Source organism: Rhipicephalus microplus, chromosome X (genome assembly GCF_043290135.1).
Source record: "Rhipicephalus microplus isolate Deutch F79 chromosome X, USDA_Rmic, whole genome shotgun sequence".
Classification (NCBI taxonomy): Eukaryota; Metazoa; Arthropoda; class Arachnida; order Ixodida; family Ixodidae; genus Rhipicephalus; species Rhipicephalus microplus.
This window is the reverse complement of record NC_134710.1, coordinates 511324713-511338268: the sequence shown is the minus strand read 5'-3', so window position 1 is coordinate 511338268 and position 13556 is coordinate 511324713. Positions and strand designations below refer to the sequence as shown.

Genomic DNA, 13556 nt, shown 5'->3' with positions numbered 1-13556 from the left:
ATATCTAATGTGAAAGCGCTTGAAACCGTCGTAGTGTTGTAGAAAGCAATGTAAAGTAGCGAGTAAAACGTTTTCTAACGATAGAAGTGCGAAGGATATGTTAGGTGCAGTTATGTTAGTTTAAGCTAGGTGGCGTCGTTAAACCACCAAAAACGACGTCATCTAACGAGATAGTGTTGTTTCATTGCGAGTACAAAACTGCGATAGGTATAAAGTTGTGAAAGCACACAAAACGGCATGAACAAGCTAAATACTGCGTGTTGTACCGTTACAAGTGCGAAACTGCTATGTTGTGATATTCTCGTTAAAGCGCATTCAAGCATCGTGAAACCTTAAAGAATGATGTCATTTAGCGAGATACAGCGTTCTGTATTGTAATAAGTTGGTGAAAAACTGTGAGGTCATGCAAATATTGTAATTGTGAACGAAACAGTGTAATAGAGCGTTTTGAGATACAAGTGCGATTGTTAGGTTAGGTTAACATATGAACCGTCATAAAACCGCATTAAAGAATGTCACTTAGTGAGATGCAGTGTTTTTCACCATTACAAGTCGGGAACTGCGATATCTTATGTTAAGTCGCATGAAACCGTCGTAATGTTGTAGAAAGCATTGTAAAGTAGCGAGTAAAACGTTTTCTAACGATAGAAGTGCGAAGGTTATGTTAGGTTGAGTAAGTTTAAGCTAGGTAGCGTCGTGAAACCACCAAAAACGGCGTCATCTAATGAGATAGTGTTGTTTTATTGCATGTACGAAACTGCAATAGGTGAAACGTATGAAAGCATACAAAACGGCATGAACAAGCCAGATACTGCGTGTTGTACCGTTACAAGTGCGAAACTGCTATACTGTGATATTCTCGTTAAAGCGCATGCAAGCATTGTGAAACCTTAAAGAATGATGTCATTTAGCGAGATACAGCGTTCTGTACTGTAATAAGTTGGTGAAAAACTGTGAGGTCATGCAAATATTGTAATTGTGAACGAAACAGTGTAATAGAGCGTTTTGAGATACAAGTGCGAATGTTAGGTTCAGTTAAGTTATGAACCGTCGTAAAACCGCATTAAACAATGTCACTTAGTGAGATGCAGTGTTTTTCACCATTACAAGTCGGGAACTGCGATATCTAATGTGAAAGCGCTCTCAACCGTCGTTAGGTTAGGTTAGGTTAGGTTAGGTTGGTTTGGGTTGGATTAGGTTAGGTTGGGTTGGGTTGGGTTGGGTTAGGTTGGGTTAGGTTAGGTTAGGTTAGGTTACGTTACGTTAGGTTAGGTTAGGTTAGGTTAGGTTACGTTAGGTTAGGTTAGGTTAGGTAAAGTTAGGTTAGGTTAGGTTAGGTTAGTTTTGGTTAGGTTAGGTTAGGTTAGGTTGGGTTGGGTTGGGCTGGGTTAGGTTAGGTTATGTTAGGTTAGGTTAGGTGGGGTTAGGTTAGGTTGGGTTGGGTTAGGTTAGGTAAGGTTAGGTTGGGTTAGGTTGGGTTAGGTTGGGTTGGGTTAGGTTGGCTTAGGTTAGGTTACGTTAGGTTAGGTTACGTTAGGTTAGGTAAGGTTAGGTTAGGTAAGGTCAGGTTAGGTTAGGTTAGGTTTGGTTAGGTGAGGTTAGGTTAAGTTGGGTTGGGTTGGGTTGAGTTGGTTAGATTAGGTTAGGTTAGGTTAGGTTAGCTTAGGTTGGGTTGGGTTGGTTTGGGTTGGGTTGGGTTAGGTTAGGTTAGGTTAGGTTAAGTTTGGTTAGGTTAGGTTAGATTAGGTTGGGTAAGGTTGCGTTAGATTAGGTTAGGTTAGGTTAGGTAAGGTTGATATATGAAACGTCGTAAAAGCGCATTAAAGAATGTCACTTAGTGAGATGCAGTGTTTTTCACCATTACAAGTCGGGAACTGCGATATCTAATGTGAAAGCGCTTGAAACCGTCGTAGTGTTGTAGAAAGCAATGTAAAGTAGCGAGTAAAACGTTTTCTAACGATAGAATTTCGAAGGATATGTTAGGTGCAGTTATGTTAGTTTAAGCTAGGTGGCGTCGTTAAACCACCAAAAACGACGTCATCTAACGAGATAGTGTTGTTTCATTGCGAGTACAAAACTGCGATAGGTATAAAGTTGTGAAAGCACACAAAACGGCATGAATAAGCTAAATACTGCGTGTTGTACCGTTACAAGTGCGAAACTGCTATGTTGTGATATTCTCGTTAAAGCGCATTCAAGCATCGTGAAACCTTAAATAATGATGTCATTTAGCGAGATACAGCGTTCTGTATTGTAATAAGTTGGTGAAAAACTGTGAGGTCATGCAAATATCGTAATTGTGAACGAAACAGTGTAATAGAGCGTTTTGAGATACAAGTGCGATTGTTAGGTTAGGTTAACATATGAACCGTCATAAAACCGCATTAAAGAATGTCACTTAGTGAGATGCAGTGTTTTTCACCATTACAAGTCGGGAACTGCGATATCTTATGTTAAGTCGCATGAAACCGTCGTAATGTTGTAGAAAGCATTGTAAAGTAGCGAGTAAAACGTTTTCTAACGATAGAAGTGCGAAGGTTATGTTAGGTTGAGTTAGTTTAAGCTAGGTAGCGTCGTGAAACCACCAAAAACGGCGTCATCTAATGAGATAGTGTTGTTTTATTGCATGTACGAAACTGCAATAGGTGAAACGTATGAAAGCATACAAAACGGCATGAACAAGCCAGATACTGCGTGTTGTACCGTTACAAGTGCGAAACTGCTATACTGTGATATTCTCGTTAAAGCGCATGCAAGCATCGTGAAACCTTAAAGAAAAATGTCATTTAGTGAGATACAGCGTTCTGTACTGCAATAAGTTGGTGAAAAACTGTGAGGTGATGCAAATATGGTAATTGTGAACGAAACAGTGTAATATAGCGTTTTGAGATACAAGTGCGAATGTTAGGTTCAGTTAAGTTATGAACCGTCGTAAAACCAGCATTAAACAATGTCACTTAGTGAGATGCAGTGTTTTTCACCATTACAAGTCGGGAACTGCGATATCTAATGTGAAAGCGCTTGCAACCGTCGTTAGGTTAGGTTAGGTTAGGTTAGGTTGGTTTGGGTTGGATTAGGTTAGGTTGGGTTGGGTTGGGTTGTGTTGGGTTAGGTTGGGTTAGGTTAGGTTAGATTAGGGTAGGTTAGGTTACGTTAGGTTAGGTTAGGTTAGGTAAGGTTAGGTTAGGTTAGGTTAGGTTTGGTTAGGTGGGGGAGGGTTGGGCTGGGTTAGGTTAGGTTATCTTAGGTTTGGTTAGGTTGGGTCAGGTTAGGTTAGGTTATTTTGGGTTGGGTTAGGTTAGGTTAGGTTAGGTTGGGTTGGGTTAGGTTAGGTTAGGTTAGTTTAGGTTAGGTTGGGTTGAGTTGGGTTAGGTTAGGTTAGGTTGGGTTGGGTTGGGTTGGGTTGGGTTAGGTTAGGTTAGGTTGGGTTGGGTTGGGTTGGGTTAGGTTAGGTTAGGTTAGGTTAAGTTAGGTTAGGTTAAGTTAGGTTAGGTTAGGTTAGGTTGGGTTGGGTTGGGTTGGGTTAGGTTGGGTTAGGTTAGGTTACGTTAGGTTAGGTTACGTTAGGTTAGGTAAGGTTAGGTTAGGTAAGGTCTGGTTAGGTTAGGTTAGGTTAGGTTTGGTTAGGTTAGGTTAGGTTAAGTTGGGTTGGGTTGGGTTGAGTTGGTTTAGGTTAGGTTAGGTTAGGTTAGGGTGGGTTGTGTTGGGTTGGGTTGGGTGGGGTTAGGTTAGATCGGGTTGGGTTGGGTAAGGTTAGGTTAGGTTAGGTTGGGTTGGGTTGGTTTGAGTTGCATTGGGTTAGGTTAGGTTAGGTTAGGTTAGGTTAAGTTTGGTTAGGTTAGGTTAGATTAGGTTAGATAAGGTTGCGTTAGGTTAGGTTAAGATATGAACCGTCGTAAAACCGCATTAAAGAATGTCACTTAGTGAGATGCAGTGTTTTTCACGATTACAAGTCGGAAACTGCGATATCTAATGTGAAAGCGCTTGAAACCGCCGTAATGTTGTAGAAAGCATTGTAAAGTAGCGAGTAAAACGTTTTCTAACGATAGAAGTGCGAAGGTTATGTTAGGTTGAGTTATGTTAGTTTAAGCTAGGTAGCGTCGTGAAACCACCAAAAAAGGACGTCATCTAACGAGATAGTGTTGTTTTTTTTGCATGTACAAAACTGCAAAAGGTGAAATGTGAAAGCACACAAAACGGCACGAACAAGCCAGACATTGCGTGTTGTACCGTTACAAGTGCGAAACTGCTATATTGTGATATTCTCGTTAAAGCGCATGCAAGCATCGTGAAACCTTAAAGAACGATGTCATTTAGCGAGATACAGCGTTCCGTACTGCAATAAGTTGATGAAAAACTGTGAGGTTATGCAGATATCGTAATTGTGAACAAAACAGTGTAATAGAGCGTTTTTAGATACAAGTGCGAATGTTAGGTTAGGTTAAGATAAGAACCGTCGTAAAACCGCATTAAACAATGTCACTTAGTGAGATGCAGTGTTTTTCACCACAACAAGTCGGGAACTGCGATATCTAATGTCAAAGCGCTTGCAACCGTCGTTAGGTTAGGTTAGGTTATGTTAGGTTAGGTTGGTTTGGGTTGAATTAGGTTACGTTGGGTTGGGTTGGGTTCGGTTGGGTTGGGTTGGGTTAGGTTGGGTTAGGTTAGGTTAGGTTAGGTTAGGTTAGGTTCGGGTTGGATTAGGTTAGGTTGGGTTGGGTTGGGTTAGGTTGGGTTAGGTTAGGTTAGTTTAGGGTAGGTAAGGTTACGTTAGGTTAGGTTATGTTAGGTTAGGTTAGGTTAGGTTAGTTTAGGTTACGTTAGGTTAGGTTAGGTTAGGTAAGGTTAGGTTAGGTTAGGTTAGGTTTGGTTAGGTTAGGTTAGGTTGGGTAGGGTTGGGTTGGGTTGGGTTAGGTTAGGTTAGGTTGGGTTAGGTTAGGTTAGGTTAGGTTAGGTTGGGTTGGGTTGGGTTAGGTTAGGTTAGGTTGGGTTGGGTTGGGTTAGGTTAGGTTAGGTTAGTTTAGGTTAGGTTGGGTTGGGTTGGGTTAGGTTAGGTTAGGTTAGGTTGGGTTGGGTTGGGTTGGGTTAGGTTACGTTAGGTTAGGTTATGTTGGGTTGGATTGGGTTGGTTTGGGTTGGGTTAGGTTAGGTTAGGTTAGGTTAAGTTAGGTTAGGTTAGGTTAAGTTAGGTTAGGTTAGGTAAGGTTAGGTTAGGTTAGGTTAGGTTAGGTTAAGATATTAACCGTCGTAAAACCGCATTAAACAATGTCACTTATTGAGATACAGTGTTTTTCACCATTACAAGTCGGGAACTGCGATATGTAATGTGAAAGCGCTTGAAACCGCCGTAAAGTTGTAAAAAGCAATCTAAAGTAGCGAGTAAAACGTTTTCTAACGAGAGAAGTGCGAAGGTTATGTTAGGTTGAGTTATGTTAGTTTAAGCTAGATAGCGTCGTGAAACCACCAAAAACGACGTCATCTAACGAGATAGTGTTGTTTTATTGCGAGTACGAAACTGCGATAGGTGAAATGTTGTGAAAGCACACAAAACGGCATGAACAAGCCAAATACTGCGTGTTGTACCGTTACAAGTGCGAAACTGCTATATTGTGATATTCTCGTTAAAGTGCATGCAAGCATCGTGAAACCTTAAAGAACGAAGCAAAACTGCGATTCGGCCTAGTTGGAATCTATCCATCCTGAAAATGTATGCGCAGGCGAACAAGGACAAAGAAAGGAATACAAACTGGCGCAATCTAACAACTGATTTATTAATCGAAAAACATTGACTCTTTTTAACCCTCGGACCAGCGCTCCCTGGTGACCTAAAAAAACACACAATGCACTGCGCACTTACGACAACGATAACAAAACCATAAAAACGATAACAGTTTCATTGATTGACAGACAGGAGCGCGATTTCTTTTGTTAGTAAAGCTACTGAAGGGTGGCTAACACAGTTGTCTTTCTGCTTGTCTATATGATATGCCTCCATTATCTCCCTTGACGTCTTGTTTCTACTCCTATACAGCAAGGTAGTGTCGCCAAAGCAAGGAGAGCATGCGCACTCATTGCAATGCATTGCCAAATGGGTTACAGGCCGACCTTTCAGGCTTGACATATGCTCTCTTAGCCTCGTGTTAATGCACCTGCCAGTCTGCCCTATATATACACAACCGCATGATAAAGGTATGCAATACACCACACTGTGTGCACATTCAACAAACCTGAGCTTATGTCTTATGCTACATCTCTTATGTGCGTTGGTCCCTCTGTCGCATTTCTGGTTGACCAACGCGCACACTCCTCCTATTTTGTTTTTGGCCGAAAACACTACTTTCACATCATACTTTCCAGCCACCTTTTTTAATCTATGTGAAAGCCTATGTACATAAGGGACCGCTACTACCTTAGAGCTAGAACCAGTCATCCCACCTGTTTCCAAACATGGCGCCGTTTCCCGTCTGAGCTTCTTTAATAACCTAGTGCCTACGGCCAACATCACAGAGAATGGGTACCCCTCGTCCTGGAGCCTAGAGACCTGTTCATGAAACGACGCATGAACAGTATGGAAACAGGATTTAACCAATGCAGACCGAAAACAATTTGTTATAATTCCATTCTTGACCAGCTTAGAATGACATGAAGCGAAACTCATAAGCGGCTTTCCTGCCCTAGGCGAAAAGGTCCAACACACATGATCTGACAAAAAGTCCAGCTTCAAATCCAAAAACTGTAGCTTATTTTCAACCGGTACTTCTGAAGTAAATGTCAACCCCTTTCCTAGAGAATTAAAAGCATTCAATACCGAAACCCTGAAGTCCTCTTTGTGCACATCGCACCCCAACACCAAGTAGTCATCGACATACCTGAAGACCTTGTAGACTACACCTTGTAGGCAAAACGACAAATCTCTATCTATGCTGCCCATGAAAATGTCACTAAGGACCGGCGCTACCTTTGACCCAATGCATACCCCCTTCGCCTGGATGAACGTCTTATCCCCGAACCCCACGTGAGTGTTCTCTAAATAAAAGCTCAGAAGCTCAAGAAAAGACTCGACGGGCATACCACAGGTGTTGCGAAACGTCACTTCATTATTTTCTGTTATGCACTCTAGGACACAATGCATTAAAGGCACATGCGGCAACGAGTAATACAAGTCCTGAGCGTCAATGCTGATACCCCAACTGTTTTTTCTGTTATCTGATGCAAAAAACCCCGTGAGACCCTCAGAATTAGCCAGCAGAAAAGGGTCATTTACTTTCAACGACTTCAACATCTTTTGCAGATACCCCGCAACTAGCTTCTGCCACGCCCCTTTTTCTGAAACAATAGGCCTAAAAGGAACCTCCTGCTTATGGGTTTTTGCTGTGAAAAACACCTTCAATTCCAATCCCTTTGAATTCCCAACATCCGACGCAAGTTTTTCTAAGTTGCATTTCCTTAATAACTCGACAGCCTTCCTCTTCACGCTTTCTACATTCACATGACATTCTTTAAAGCACTTTTGAATTGCCGCAGAGGCTTTATCTACATACATAGTCTCCGGTAGAACAACCAAAAAACCTTCTTTGTCCGCTTGAACAACTCTTAAGTTGTTCTCAACCAAATAACTAGCAACCCGAGCGACATTACGGCAAGGCGTGGTGCTTACCGAAGCTTTGGCGACAACGTCCACACATTCCACTACACATCTGTCTTTTTCCTTTTCGGGTACTTGCCGGGCAATGTCTCTTGTGAGGGATAGCTTGTCCACAAGGTCAAGTCTAGGCTCCACACAGAACTTCGGTCCCAACCTCAGGACCTTTTGTTGGCGCTCTTCCACCACCGCATCACCCAGGAGTAGAAGGCCTCCCTTCGGCGGATCTCTCTTTTTCCTGGGCAAGCCCCGACGCACGTCATTCCACATGGCCTCAGTTAAAATGTTCGCTTGTCTACACCACTCGCGGAAGACCTTGACGTTTAGACGCCCATCAGAAACAGACGAACACGCCACTCTTAGGCAATCCTTGAAGTGCCTAACCTGTCTTCGGCTCTCTGATCGCAGAATCTTGCTGATTCTTCTCGCATGTCCTTCCGATGGAGGCAACCACCCGCACACAAGCAGAACTTCCATAGGGCACTGTGCATTCTTTAGGAACCAGCTCAGCTTGCGGGCTCTGCATTCGCAGACCGCGATAAACGGCACCAGAACCGCCGGGTTAGATAAGTCAAAGTTAGGACATGAAGAAAGAAGGCCGGATGAACTAGAAATAAACTGAAGCAAAACTGCGATTCGGCCTAGTTGGAATCTATCCATCCTGAAAATGTATGCGCAGGCGAACAAGGACAAAGAAAGGAATACAAACTGGCGCAATCTAACAACTGATTTATTAATCGAAAAACATTGACTCTTTTTAACCCTCGGACCAGCGCTCCCTGGTGACCTAAAAAAACACACAATGCACTGCGCACTTACGACAACGATAACAAAACCATAAAAACGATAACAGTTTCATTGATTGACAGACAGGAGCGCGATTTCTTTTGTTAGTAAAGCTACTGAAGGGTGGCTAACACAGTTGTCTTTCTGCTTGTCTATATGATATGCCTCCATTATCTCCCTTGACGTCTTGTTTCTACTCCTATACAGCAAGGTAGTGTCGCCAAAGCAAGGAGAGCATGCGCACTCATTGCAATGCATTGCCAAATGGGTTACAGGCCGACCTTTCAGGCTTGACATATGCTCTCTTAGCCTCGTGTTAATGCACCTGCCAGTCTGCCCTATATATACACAACCGCATGATAAAGGTATGCAATACACCACACTGTGTGCACATTCAACAAACCTGAGCTTATGTCTTATGCTACATCTCTTATGTGCGTTGGTCCCTCTGTCGCATTTCTGGTTGACCAACGCGCACACTCCTCCTATTTTGTTTTTGGCCGAAAACACTACTTTCACATCATACTTTCCAGCCACCTTTTTTAATCTATGTGAAAGCCTATGTACATAAGGGACCGCTACTACCTTAGAGCTAGAACCAGTCATCCCACCTGTTTCCAAACATGGCGCCGTTTCCCGTCTGAGCTTCTTTAATAACCTAGTGCCTACGGCCAACATCACAGAGAATGGGTACCCCTCGTCCTGGAGCCTAGAGACCTGTTCATGAAACGACGCATGAACAGTATGGAAACAGGATTTAACCAATGCAGACCGAAAACAATTTGTTATAATTCCATTCTTGACCAGCTTAGAATGACATGAAGCGAAACTCATAAGCGGCTTTCCTGCCCTAGGCGAAAAGGTCCAACACACATGATCTGACAAAAAGTCCAGCTTCAAATCCAAAAACTGTAGCTTATTTTCAACCGGTACTTCTGAAGTAAATGTCAACCCCTTTCCTAGAGAATTAAAAGCATTCAATACCGAAACCCTGAAGACCTCTTTGTGCACATCGCACCCCAACACCAAGTAGTCATCGACATACCTGAAGACCTTGTAGACTACACCTTGTAGGCAAAACGACAAATCTCTATCTATGCTGCCCATGAAAATGTCACTAAGGACCGGCGCTACCTTTGACCCAATGCATACCCCCTTCGCCTGGATGAACGTCTTATCCCCGAACCCCACGTGAGTGTTCTCTAAATAAAAGCTCAGAAGCTCAAGAAAAGACTCGACGGGCATACCACAGGTGTTGCGAAACGTCACTTCATTATTTTCTGTTATGCACTCTAGGACACAATGCATTAAAGGCACATGCGGCAACGAGTAATACAAGTCCTGAGCGTCAATGCTGATACCCCAACTGTTTTTTCTGTTATCTGATGCAAAAAACCCCGTGAGACCCTCAGAATTAGCCAGCAGAAAAGGGTCATTTACTTTCAACGACTTCAACATCTTTTGCAGATACCCCGCAACTAGCTTCTGCCACGCCCCTTTTTCTGAAACAATAGGCCTAAAAGGAACCTCCTGCTTATGCTTATGAATGGAACCTCCTGCTCCTGCTTATGAATGGGTACCCCTCCAGGACGAGGGGTACCCATTCTCTGTGATGTTGGCCGTAGGCACTAGGTTATTAAAGAAGCTCAGACGGGAAACGGCGCCATGTTTGGAAACAGGTGGGATGACTGGTTCTAGCTCTAAGGTAGTAGCGGTCCCTTATGTACATAGGCTTTCACATAGATTAAAAAAGGTGGCTGGAAAGTATGATGTGAAAGTAGTGTTTTCGGCCAAAAACAAAATAGGAGGAGTGTGCGCGTTGGTCAACCAGAAATGCGACAGAGGGACCAACGCACATAAGAGATGTAGCATAAGACATAAGCTCAGGTTTGTTGAATGTGCACACAGTGTGGTGTATTGCATACCTTTATCATGCGGTTGTGTATATATAGGGCAGACTGGCAGGTGCATTAACACGAGGCTAAGAGAGCATATGTCAAGCCTGAAAGGTCGGCCTGTAACCCATTTGGCAATGCATTGCAATGAGTGCGCATGCTCTCCTTGCTTTGGCGACACTACCTTGCTGTATAGGAGTAGAAACAAGACGTCAAGGGAGATAATGGAGGCATATCATATAGACAAGCAGAAAGACAACTGTGTTAGCCACCCTTCAGTAGCTTTACTAACAAAAGAAATCGCGCTCCTGTCTGTCAATCAATGAAACTGTTATCGTTTTTATGGTTTTGTTATCGTTGTCGTAAGTGCGCAGTGCATTGTGTGTTTTTTTAGGTCACCAGGGAGCGCTGGTCCGAGGGTTAAAAAGAGTCAATGTTTTTCGATTAATAAATCAGTTGTTAGATTGCGCCAGTTTGTATTCCTTTCTTTGTCCTTGTTCGCCTGCGCATACATTTTCAGGATGGATAGATTCCAACTAGGCCGAATCGCAGTTTTGCTTCAGTTTATTTCTAGTTCATCCGGCCTTCTTTCTTCATGTCCTAACTTTGACTTATCTAACCCGGCGGTTCTGGTGCCGTTTATCGCGGTCTGCGAATGCAGAGCCCGCAAGCTGAGCTGGTTCCTAAAGAATGCACAGTGCCCTATGGAAGTTCTGCTTGTGTGCGGGTGGTTGCCTCCATCGGAAGGACATGCGAGAAGAATCAGCAAGATTCTGCGATCAGAGAGCCGAAGACAGGTTAGGCACTTCAAGGATTGCCTAAGAGTGGCGTGTTCGTCTGTTTCTGATGGGCGTCTAAACGTCAAGGTCTTCCGCGAGTGGTGTAGACAAGCGAACATTTTAACTGAGGCCATGTGGAATGACGTGCGTCGGGGCTTGCCCAGGAAAAAGAGAGATCCGCCGAAGGGAGGCCTTCTACTCCTGGGTGATGCGGTGGTGGAAGAGCGCCAACAAAAGGTCCTGAGGTTGGGACCGAAGTTCTGTGTGGAGCCTAGACTTGACCTTGTGGACAAGCTATCCCTCACAAGAGACATTGCCCGGCAAGTACCCGAAAAGGAAAAAGACAGATGTGTAGTGGAATGTGTGGACGTTGTCGCCAAAGCTTCGGTAAGCACCACGCCTTGCCGTAATGTCGCTCGGGTTGCTAGTTATTTGGTTGAGAACAACTTAAGAGTTGTTCAAGCGGACAAAGAAGGTTTTTTGGTTGTTCTACCGGAGACTATGTATGTAGATAAAGCCTCTGCGGCAATTCAAAAGTGCTTTAAAGAATGTCATGTGAATGTAGAAAGCGTGAAGAGGAAGGCTGTCGAGTTATTAAGGAAATGCAACTTAGAAAAACTTGCGTCGGATGTTGGGAATTCAAAGGGATTGGAATTGAAGGTGTTTTTCACAGCAAAAACCCATAAGCAGGAGGTTCCTTTTAGGCCTATTGTTTCAGAAAAAGGGGCGTGGCAGAAGCTAGTTGCGGGGTATCTGCAAAAGATGTTGAAGTCGTTGAAAGTAAATGACCCTTTTCTGCTGGCTAATTCTGAGGGTCTCACGGGGTTTTTTGCATCAGATAACAGAAAAAACAGTTGGGGTATCAGCATTGACGCTCAGGACTTGTATTACTCGTTGCCGCATGTGCCTTTAATGCATTGTGTCCTAGAGTGCATAACAGAAAATAATGAAGTGACGTTTCGCAACACCTGTGGTATGCCCGTCGAGTCTTTTCTTGAGCTTCTGAGCTTTTATTTAGAGAACACTCACGTGGGGTTCGGGGATAAGACGTTCATCCAGGCGAAGGGGGTATGCATTGGGTCAAAGGTAGCGCCGGTCCTTAGTGACATTTTCATGGGCAGCATAGATAGAGATTTGTCGTTTTGCCTACAAGGTGTAGTCTACAAGGTCTTCAGGTATGTCGATGACTACTTGGTGTTGGGGTGCGATGTGCACAAAGAGGACTTCAGGGTTTCGGTATTGAATGCTTTTAATTCTCTAGGAAAGGGGTTGACATTTACTTCAGAAGTACCGGTTGAAAATAAGCTACAGTTTTTGGATTTGAAGCTGGACTTTTTGTCAGATCATGTGTGTTGGACCTTTTCGCCTAGGGCAGGAAAGCCGCTTATGAGTTTCGCTTCATGTCATTCTAAGCTGGTCAAGAATGGAATTATAACAAATTGTTTTCGGTCTGCATTGGTTAAATCCTGTTTCCATACTGTTCATGCGTCGTTTCATGAACAGGTCTCTAGGCTCCAGGACGAGGGGTACCCATTCTCTGTGATGTTGGCCGTAGGCACTAGGTTATTAAAGAAGCTCAGACGGGAAACGGCGCCATGTTTGGAAACAGGTGGGATGACTGGTTCTAGCTCTAAGGTAGTAGCGGTCCCTTATGTACATAGGCTTTCACATAGATTAAAAAAGGTGGCTGGAAAGTATGATGTGAAAGTAGTGTTTTCGGCCAAAAACAAAATAGGAGGAGTGTGCGCGTTGGTCAACCAGAAATGCGACAGAGGGACCAACGCACATAAGAGATGTAGCATAAGACATAAGCTCAGGTTTGTTGAATGTGCACACAGTGTGGTGTATTGCATACCTTTATCATGCGGTTGTGTATATATAGGGCAGACTGGCAGGTGCATTAACACGAGGCTAAGAGAGCATATGTCAAGCCTGAAAGGTCGGCCTGTAACCCATTTGGCAATGCATTGCAATGAGTGCGCATGCTCTCCTTGCTTTGGCGACACTACCTTGCTGTATAGGAGTAGAAACAAGACGTCAAGGGAGATAATGGAGGCATATCATATAGACAAGCAGAAAGACAACTGTGTTAGCCACCCTTCAGTAGCTTTACTAACAAAAGAAATCGCGCTCCTGTCTGTCAATCAATGAAACTGTTATCGTTTTTATGGTTTTGTTATCGTTGTCGTAAGTGCGCAGTGCATTGTGTGTTTTTTTAGGTCACCAGGGAGCGCTGGTCCGAGGGTTAAAAAGAGTCAATGTTTTTCGATTAATAAATCAGTTGTTAGATTGCGCCAGTTTGTATTCCTTTCTTTGTCCTTGTTCGCCTGCGCATACATTTTCAGGATGGATAGATTCCAACTAGGCCGAATCGCAGTTTTGCTTCAGTTTATTTCTAGTTCATCCGGCCTTCTTTCTTCATGTCCTAACTTTGACTTATCTAACCCGGCGGTT

General features: G+C 43.6%; 2 protein-coding genes across 2 annotated transcripts; one reads left to right on the top strand and one right to left on the bottom strand.

Annotated features, from left to right (window-relative positions):
- Positions 1-5849: 5849 nt before the first annotated feature.
- LOC142776779 (uncharacterized) lies at positions 5850-8415 on the bottom strand. The gene is made up of 2 exons (XM_075881138.1): positions 7658-8415; positions 5850-6541 (listed from the first exon to the last, which is right to left on the bottom strand). The coding sequence occupies exons 1-2, from the start codon at positions 8300-8302 to the stop codon at positions 5894-5896; spliced, it is 1293 nt and encodes a 430-aa protein (XP_075737253.1). The 5' UTR covers positions 8303-8415; the 3' UTR covers positions 5850-5893.
- A 2345-nt stretch (positions 8416-10760) lies between these two features.
- Positions 10761-13333, top strand: LOC142776778 (uncharacterized). Its single transcript, XM_075881137.1, has 2 exons — positions 10761-11489; positions 12606-13333. Exons 1-2 carry the CDS (start codon positions 10845-10847, stop codon positions 13251-13253), a joined length of 1293 nt encoding a protein of 430 aa, XP_075737252.1. The 5' UTR covers positions 10761-10844; the 3' UTR covers positions 13254-13333.
- Positions 13334-13556: the final 223 nt, after the last annotated feature.

Bases quoted from the DNA above. Each gene is read 5' to 3' on its own strand.
- LOC142776779 (XM_075881138.1), bottom strand. From the start codon at position 8,302: ATGGATAGATTCCAACTAGGCCGAATCGCAGTTTTGCTTCAGTTTATT. The intron at 6,542-7,657 runs GTAAGCACCACG...TTTCATGAACAG, and splicing joins ACGTTGTCGCCAAAGCTTCG to GTCTCTAGGCTCCAGGACGA.
- LOC142776778 (XM_075881137.1), top strand. From the start codon at position 10,845: ATGGATAGATTCCAACTAGGCCGAATCGCAGTTTTGCTTCAGTTTATT. The intron at 11,490-12,605 runs GTAAGCACCACG...TTTCATGAACAG, and splicing joins ACGTTGTCGCCAAAGCTTCG to GTCTCTAGGCTCCAGGACGA.